Here is a 9,190-nt window from a genome sequence, read left to right as displayed (position 1 = left end):
AGGCTGCAGAGGTATGGTACTAGCGATCTGCACCCAGCATTTTTGGTGGCAGAGAAGCCAGTATTAGCTGGCCCTCTCGACTCCCCCTTGTCTGTACTCAGCCCTGTGTGCCGCGCGTGCGGCTGAGCCATTTCCTTTTCGGTGACGGAGCCTGGGTGCACCCACCTGCCTCCGAATGGACAAGACCAGGCTGGAGGTCCATTTTCCGGTATCACGCCTACCTTGCAAGTAAGACTTTTGCTGCAGGCACATGAAGTTTCAGTCAGCTGGCAATATCCATCCCTAGAAGAGAACTGAAGTTATCTGAAGTTCTAACTGAACCGGTGTATGTTCAGCGTGTCGGCCACATATGTGAGCACGCTACGTTTCCTCTTTGCTAAAGCTGTTGTGCAAGGCATAGGAATTTCATAACCCATGTCAGACGAAAATCTGCCAGCCGCTTGGCATATGACTGGTAGAGCAGCACCCAAAATACCAACTTCAACTGCTGGGCTGTCGCAATAGAGCCCACTTTATTGCCTCACATAGTGGAAGACCAAAAGAGCAGCAGCAGGATGACACGGCATTTCAATTCAAAGTCATTGTTCCCGATGACGTCCTTATTCCTGATGGCTTAGCGGTGCGACAGAGGGAACGGAAAAGGGGGGAAGAGAGTCTTCTACTCAGATATTCCCTCCCACCCCCAATCTTCTTGTGAAGCATTAGATAAATAAGTTTTAATCCTTTATTTAGCCAGTAGCTTTTAGAAAATACATTTTAAAAGACATGAAATGCTGTGCTCTCCTGACTTTAGATCTTCAGCTTAGTTTCCCTAAGTTCTTTTACCTGCCGGAACAGTCAAGCGGACCAGTCTTCTCACTACGCATCTGATATGGATCCGGGTCCCATAGCGACCAAAGTTCGTCTGGCCACGCACAACCAACTTGCTGCAGACTCTGCAAAGTTTTAGGAAGGGCTCCCCAGCGTGGGACGAGCGTTTCGGCAGCAGCCCCCTCCGCTGCCTTAAACCCAGGCCACAGCCGTCACTCGCTCAGGCCCACAGCAGCAAAGACGCATCCCGAGTCAACACACAGCAAGAAAAAAAAAAAAAACACGTTTTGCCTTAGCGTCCCTAAGCTGCCTTTGCACCAGGCTGGATGAATTTTCTCATTAAGGCTCTGCAGCAGGTGGAGGTGTTAGATGCGTGCAAACCCTCACAGCAGTTTTATTTTGAGTGGCGCCTGCCCCACGTCTACTTGGCCGCTCTTAGGGAAAGGCAGCAGAGACGCAACCTTAGCGCCGGGCGGAGCGCTCAAGCCCCAGGTCTGAGGTGGACGTAGGTACACTGCCCCGCTGCAGAACGCGCACACGCGGCGCTGGTGGGGACGGCGTAGGGCTCCCTCAGCGGCTACCGGGTTGGGCCGTAGCAAAGGGCAGAGAAACCGCAATACGCCAAACCTTCCTGCGCGCCCCTCCACTGTGGGAATTACATCAGAGGAAAAGATAAGAATAGTTATTTTGCAGGATGTAAAGAATTCCACTTCCCCAGCGTGATGGAGAAGCACTGCTTTTTGACTAAGCAGCCTCAGCACCTCTGTGCGCTGCTAACGCCAACTTCTGCTGGTTTATGAGCAAACCACCCTTGCCAAACCCAGGAAATCCATACCCGGTTCTCCGTATTCCTCAGCGTCTGCTTCCCCTTGCACAGGAAGCAACATGCTCACAGATGTTCCTACCCTGTGTCCGAACTACCTGCTGGTGCACAAATCCCCAAAGACAACCAACGCGCTTTTCTCTTCCGGCCTTTCCCACCTCTCCCCAGCCAAGAGCTGATTTGGGAGAGAACCACTGAGGTGACGCAGGCAAAAAACCCGAAGGGTGTGACAGACTGTGAGTTCATACTGCTAGAAATAATTAATTTCCACAGAAGTTTATGCTCTAACACATCTCAATCTAAAAGAAATTGCAACTGAGAGTAATCTGCTGCTTCAGCCCTCTCCCAGACAAGCCCTGAGGTGCTGGAACCTGTCAGCACCAAAAATGGGGAAAAACGAGCCTCTTCCGGTATGTGGAAAGCACAAAGCAGAACTGAGGGGCGCAGGTTTCCTGCTGCTCTGCTCAGATTTATGCCTGAGATGTGGAGCAAGTTTGCTTCTTGGCCTGAGAGGTGGAGTTGTTGCCGTGCTCAGTTAAGAACTGGCAATGTGGAAACCGGTGTGAATGGCAGACAGTGAACTGGCAGCAATGGCACTGCTGTCATCTGCAATTAGCCAAAGGCAATTACATCAAAGGAAAGTAGATTTGGGAAAGTGAAACGTGCCACTCATCTGAGATACTCACCTCTACGGGAAGAACGAGCAGGTTTAGGTGCCAGAGCCGAGGATTTGTCCACACGGGAAGAACAAACATCAGCAACAAGCACTTAACAAACCTCCCAGCTTACCTGCACGGGAACGCTGAAAACTCCCTCGCGGGCTCCTCCTGCGCAACCCGAACCAGCGCAAGAACGGCAGCGCTCGCTCCTTGCCAGGACCTGCCGACGGAATATCAGAAAATTAAATCAGAACCGTCTCCGGAAGATGAGAGTCGTGTCATTATTGCTGAGTCGTTATTTGCGCTTCCACTCAAAGACACTGCCCAAATATTGCAGCCGTTAGTCTTCAGGCAATGGAGATCCGTCCCAGAGCTCATTTTTAATTGTCATTTAAACTCGGAAATTATTAATTAGCTGCAAGACTGGATCAAAAAGCAGAGAGAATATTTCTGTACGACATCTGCAGAGCTGACAGAGAGGAGCCAGTGGCTCAGTGCGCGGGGTGAGACGGTCCCTGGGAAGTTTCACTTAGCTGAAGGGTGAAATGAGATGATCCATCTCAGAAGGATTTTCTCCGGTGGTAAAGAAATGGAGGGGGGACTGTTCCCTTTTCCTGGTCATCAATATCTTACTTGTATAGCTACACAGACGACTTACAGTTTTCACCCTGCACCCAAATCTAAGCCTCCCAAAGGCTGGTGCTCATCCTCTCTGGGTTTGAGCAGGTCTTGCACAGGTTCACCTCTCCTCCCTCCAGTTACATTTCCAGCATAAAAAAATAAATAACCCCTGCAGAGGGAGAATGCACAAGTGGAAGAAAACCGGCTTCAGGGCTGACATCTCTCTGTTGAGTCTTTCTGGCGAACCACAACCCTGCCGTGGTTCTGCTCTCGGCCGCGCTGCGCGTACGTTCCCTGCTTGTGCACACTGACCCCTCTCTTCCTTCACAGCCCCCAAAATAAGAGTCTACAGGGGGCTGAGGGCAAGAGGAAGAATCTCTCCTAAAATGTCCAAAATGCTCTTAATTTCCTGTCTTTTCTACTCAAACAAGCTAGGATCTGTCTGGAGAATGGATGACTTCAGGGCAATTCTCAGAACCTGCCGGGACAGGAAGGCGCCTGGTCAGGCCGGAAAGGGAGCGCAAACAATCCTGGGGTTTTCCCGTCCCCCAGCACTGGACAGGGAGGCCTCTGGGCTGCCGCAAGAGTTTCCAGTCACTGGCAGTTACAAAACAGTGAAAAAAAAATATAATTAAAAATCAAGAGCAGATGACAGAGCTCTACACCTTCTGCAATCTGCTGACTCCCCGTCCGTTGGCACCCCGAGTCGGACTAGCTGTAAAGAGCGCACCTTTCAAGGCAGCACCACAAACACTGAAAAAAAAAAATCTCTGTTATTTCTTTCCTCCAGTTAAAGTGCGCAAAAGGTACAACCGCTCACTTTGCAGGAGCACTTCTGGCACGCCAGACCTCGTATTCACACCTACGAGAGCCCAAAACAAAAACCTCCCCATCTTAGGAAACGCACCCCACAGCACGTCACGCTTTTACGAGCAAACCGCTTTTATCGGCCTGCGGTCACGCTGGGTGCTTCCAAACCTCCCCTGCGCCGCGCAGGTAGGAGCGAAGCCAACAGACACCTTGGCACGACACCTTTTGTTAAAACAAGCAGCTTCCACCCTCGGCTTTCCCCTCAGCAACGGGCTGAGCAGCTGCTGGCGGCGGCGCGATGTGGAAAACCCTGCAGATTTCACCGGGGAGAAGCTTCTCTGGCGCAATCCAGCAGTTCCTGGGGGTGTCCCATCCTGTCCCGCCCCGTCCCGCTCCCGGCGCTACAAAAGGCAGCCGCGGCACCAGGTACCAGCGAGGGAGCAGCGCCAAGGAGAGCGGTACAAGAGGGGTAAGAGGGACGGGAAGGGTCGCTGAAGTACGCGAAAGCTGTTAGCTGCCTTCCAGCCTTAAATCTGCAACGCTTTCAACGCCCCGTGGGCTCGCTTACCCCTCGCTGCGGCTCCCGGCTGCAGGTTATCGCTGCTCGGTGCGAAGTAGTGATGCGGGGTGCGGACAGAGCTGGGAAGTCGCTGGGTCCCTTCTCTTGGGTTAAACCCGATGGTCCGAGGCTGGGGGTGGCCCAGGGGACTATGGTAACACCGGGTTGCTCACCTGAAGGTCTGCACCAGCGTTTTCAGGTAATAGATACAAGACGTGGACCGGAGGTCTCTGGAAACCAGTGCCAGGCAGAGCTGGGGAGGAAGAGGAGCTGGGCAGCGACGCTAGCAGGCAATGGGAAGTCTCCAAAGATGAACGATGCACAGGCAGTGACCTCTCCTGGTGCAGGCTGCTCCTACACGGCTCCGAAGTTGTGCTTCAAAGCAAACTCACTCTTCTCCTTGCTGTGACAGGTAAGGCTAAATAAACGGTCACCGGTGAATTCTTGGCGGAGGGGACGGGATCACAAGAGGACGGGGGATCACACAGTCACAGGGAGCCTCCTGCCACGTTACTCTTGACCGCGTCACTGAAGTGGCTGAACAGGTTTTGGATGGGTCAGACTTATGCCGCTGCTGTGCGCCAGGGCGCCAGACGTAAAACCTGAGTCACGAGCAGCGGTTAGGGAAGTGCGTTTCAGATTATGCAGCGGAAAGATGCTGCTGCAAGGGCTGCTCGCTGCCCGCCTGGGCTCAGGGGGAAGGAATTAAAAAAAAAAACCACATTCAGATTTTATCTATAATGATCTGAAATGAATAACACTCTCCTTCAAATTGTTCTCCAACACCATCTTTTAGTGTTGCCTCTTGAAAATAATAATAACGAAGCAAGATGTATTTTTGACGTAGATAAAAAGGAATTCATAGGTACAGTTAATGAAACAATTTCTGCACTTGAAAGTAAACCAGGATTTTTTTAAGGGTACTCATTAACACAGAGTGTGTTATAATGATGGATGTTACATTTCTTTTCTCCAGGATGAGGATCCTTATTGGAAGTCTTCATTTCTACTTAATTTCATTCTTACTCAGTAGAGGAAATGGATTCCTAACTCCGAGAACACCTGCAGCCCACGCCGTCCCGTTTTATAACTACTCCTATTTAAACCTCTCTTCTGTATCAGAAGCACAAGCCCCAAAAATGGCAAGAACTCTCGATTTCTCACATAACAACATCGAAAAAATAACCAAGAGAGACTTGGAAGGTTTTGACGTGCTGGAAGTTTTAGACCTTTCCCACAATCAGATTCAGGACATTGAGCCTGGCGCGCTTGCGAGCCTGCTCAGCCTCGTTTTTGTGAATTTGTCATTTAACGATAAGAAACTTCTCGTGTCGGATCTCCCACCCCACCTGAAGCTCTTGCCCACCAGCGAAGCCTCGGGGACTTTGCAGCTTTACAGGTATTTAGTCAAATCACCAGAGGCTGCTCTGGAGCCTTCTGCGTCCGCCGAGGAGCTGCCACGTCAGGGAGGTCCACCTGTGCTGCAAAGCGTTCATCCGAGGCACAGACGAGGTACGGAGAACCTTCTTCGAAGAGGAGAGAAAAACACAACGGTCTCTCCCACAGTCACATTAAAGCCCGATCTCTGCGGAGAGCCAGTAAACGGGACGCTCGATCTGTCCAACAGCAAACTCTCCGAGGAAGAGCTGATGTTAAAACTGGATCCGGATCTCTGCCAGGCTCAGCTGGACGGTATTTTGGAGCTCAACATTAGTCACAGTGACCTGGAGATGGACCTTCTGTCGCTGTTCATGCTGTTCTTGCCAATGACAAACGTGCGGTCCATTGACGCCAGTTACAACAGGTTAACAATCAACATTCTAGACGTCGAGGCCATCTGCAAGTTCCCATCCAGCAAGCTGTTGTTTTTAAACATTAGCAACAACCCCATCAACAGCTTGGATACGCTGTGCCTCCCTTCAACCATCAAGGTAATCGATTTGTCCTTCACCAACATAAGCCAAATACCCCAAAATTTTGCTAACAAAATGATGAACTTGGAAAACATGTACGTTCAAGGAAATCACTTCATATACACCGTACATCCCCAAATCACTAACGCAGCTCCAAAACCTCCCCCTGGATCCGTACATATAAGTGCCATCTCATTTGTCAGAAACCAGGCCGGTACACCCGTCGAAAGCCTTCCCACGAAAGTGAAACACCTGAAAATGTCCAACTGCTCCATCGTAGAACTGCCAGAATGGTTCGCTGACAGGATGGAAGAATTACTGGTTTTGGATCTCAGCAGCAACCGGATTTCTGTGCTTCCTGACTTACCCACCTCTCTGCAGCACCTCGACATAAGCAACAGCGATATCAAAGTAATACCCCCTAGTTTTAAATCTGTCTCCAACTTAACAATATTTAATATTCAAAATAATAAAATTACGGATATGCATCCGGAGTACTTCCCGTTGACCTTAACAAAATGCGATATTAGTAAAAATAAGCTGAACAGGTTGTCGTTAACGGACGCCCTGGAGAAACTGGAATCTCTTAATGTTTCTGGAAACCTCATCACCAGACTGGAACCCGCCAGCCACCTTTCTGCGCTCACTAATCTGGACAGCAGTCACAACTTAATTTCAGAACTCCCTGATCACTTTGGGAAATCTCTTCCAATGCTGAAATATTTTAATTTATCGGGGAATAAGATCTCCTTTCTGCAGCGCGGCTCCCTCCCAGCTTCTCTGATCGAGTTGGACATTAGCGACAACGCCATCACTACCATCGTGGAGGACACTTTCGGCCTGTTAACCAGCCTGAGTGTTTTGACTGTGCAAGGTAAACATTTCTTTTGTAACTGTGACTTGTACTGGTTCGTGAACGTCTACATCCACCAGCCCCATTTGCAGATAAACGGCAAAGGGAATCTGAGGTGCAGCTTCCCGCCGGAGAGAAGGGGCTTGTTGGTGGACAGCAGTAACCTCACGCTCCTGCATTGCTCCCTGGGCATCCAGATGGCCATCACAGCTTGCGTCGCCGTCCTGGTGGTTTTGGTGCTAACGGGCTTGTGCTGGCGGTTCGACGGGCTGTGGTACGTGAGAATGGGCTGGTACTGGTGTATGGCCAAGAGGAAGCAGTACGAGAAGAGGCCAGAAAACAAACCCTTCGACGCCTTCATTTCATACAGCGAACAAGATGCGAACTGGACGAAAGAGAATCTACTGAAAAAACTGGAAAAGGACGGGTTCAAGATATGTTACCACGAGAGGGATTTCAAACCAGGGCATCCGGTACTCGGTAACATCTTCTACTGCATAGAGAACAGCCACAAAGTCCTTTTTGTTCTCTCCCCCAGCTTTGTAAACAGCTGCTGGTGTCAGTATGAACTGTATTTTGCGGAACACCGGGTCCTGAATGAAAACCAGGATTCTCTCATCATGATCGTGCTGGAAGATCTCCCACCCAACAGCGTGCCACAGAAGTTCAGCAAACTCAGGAAACTGCTGAAAAGGAAAACCTACTTAAAGTGGAGCCCCGAGGAGCACAAACAGAAAATGTTCTGGCATCAGCTAGCTGCTGTCTTAAAAACAACCAACGAACCACTCGTGAGAGCAGAAAATGGATCTGCTCAGGAGATGTACGAGTTGGAATGAGATACAAGAACGTGTAAAGGTTGTGCTGCAGTCAAATAAAAGTGTTTTCAGTGTTTACCTGCTGCCAAGGCTGCTGTGTTGCAATGGGGGTTTGTCTCTGATCAGTCCCAGGTCAGGTCGCTAGTGGGTTTGTAGCACGCACGTTATTCCGTCCCATAAAAGAATCCGTTATCTGAAGGGCTGAGACCCGAGCCTTTTCTTCCTGGGGGCTCGATCTTCTTCAGCCATTTCCAGCATTTCTTAAAATGCTGTTGATGTCACCTGAAAGGAAGAACAGCTGGAGTCACGCTGCATGTCTTTTTGAGATTACTGCAGTGAAAAGCAGTGTCACTCCAAGGTACAGTTGTAGTTCAGACTCTCGGTTCTAGTACAGCTCAAGGTGGGCACACGGAGTGCGTCCGGGTAAGAAGAACACAAATCATGACACGACATGGGTGTCACCTTCCTTCCGCGGTTTAGCGAGAACAGATTACAGACTGACTCAATGCAGCCATCCCAGAGCTGCAATTGTAAATCCACGCTGCTGCGTCGCTTGGTTTAAGTAACTGGTGGAAGAGATCTGACCTCAAAATCTTTTAGAATTACAGATTAGCACACACAGCCAGACAATCAAAAACGAGCCAGCGGAGCGTGCCAGTCTCTGCTGTTACATAAATTGTGTGAGCTTTATTTAAATGCTGTTACCTCCGAAGAAGAAGCAAGGAAGTTTTGTATGACAGCATTTAGACTTGGCACAATCAGCCTGACCCATTTCAAATGAAGTCAGTGCTCCCTCACCTGGTGCTACTTAATAATTTCATTTATTGTATTCGAAAAAAATGGATTAACAAAACCCCAGCTAACGTGCACTTTCAAGAAAAATCAGACGGTGACACGACATAAATACCAAGTGAGAACAAATCACTTTGCGTAGGGCAATCCGGACTCACGTTAAGATGCGCAAACCCGAATGACTCACCAGCAGTGAGGTGCCCAACTCCTGAACACTCTTTAGCAACTTTCTGAGGTTGTGTAGATACTGTTTAAAGCTATTTGGCATTACCAGCATTTACGCTTTATATATAAAGGCAAAAAAATACAACGCTGCAGGCCACCAGCTGAAAAAGTGAGGTCTGAAACCATTCGCTGGATAACCCACGTGAAGTACCCGTCAGACCTTCCTAGTTTTTTCCAAACAGTTCTGCAGCGATGAGGTCCACAGCGCACATACGAGCAGTAAGAAAAGGACTTTCTAAGTCTTGAATTTGCCACCTTTCATATTCATGAGATGCTTTTTTTGTTTTTCTGTTACGGACTGTGCTAACGA

The 9,190-nt window shown here is 49.5% G+C and overlaps 1 protein-coding gene and 1 long non-coding RNA gene across 2 annotated transcripts; one reads left to right on the top strand and one right to left on the bottom strand.

Annotated features, from left to right (window-relative positions):
* Positions 1-255: 255 nt before the first annotated feature.
* On the bottom strand, positions 256-4,487 carry LOC147601483 (uncharacterized). The gene is made up of 3 exons (XR_015258101.1): positions 4,292-4,487; positions 2,423-2,512; positions 256-282 (listed from the first exon to the last, which is right to left on the bottom strand). It is a non-coding gene; the product is annotated as an uncharacterized LOC147601483 (long non-coding RNA).
* Positions 4,488-4,571: 84 nt separating this feature from the next.
* Positions 4,572-7,960, top strand: LOC104473348 (toll-like receptor 2). The gene is made up of 2 exons (XM_010125500.2): positions 4,572-4,694; positions 5,259-7,960. The coding sequence occupies exon 2, from the start codon at positions 5,260-5,262 to the stop codon at positions 7,882-7,884; it is 2,625 nt and encodes an 874-aa protein (XP_010123802.2). The 5' UTR covers positions 4,572-4,694; position 5,259; the 3' UTR covers positions 7,885-7,960.
* The last annotated feature ends 1,230 nt before the right edge of the window (positions 7,961-9,190 follow it).

The sequence above is a fragment of the Chlamydotis macqueenii genome, chromosome 3, assembly GCF_036417535.1.
Source record: "Chlamydotis macqueenii isolate bChlMac1 chromosome 3, bChlMac1.mat, whole genome shotgun sequence".
Classification (NCBI taxonomy): Eukaryota; Metazoa; Chordata; class Aves; order Otidiformes; family Otididae; genus Chlamydotis; species Chlamydotis macqueenii.
The sequence above is the reverse complement of the archived record's forward strand: the minus strand, read 5'-3'. Positions and strand labels throughout refer to the sequence as shown.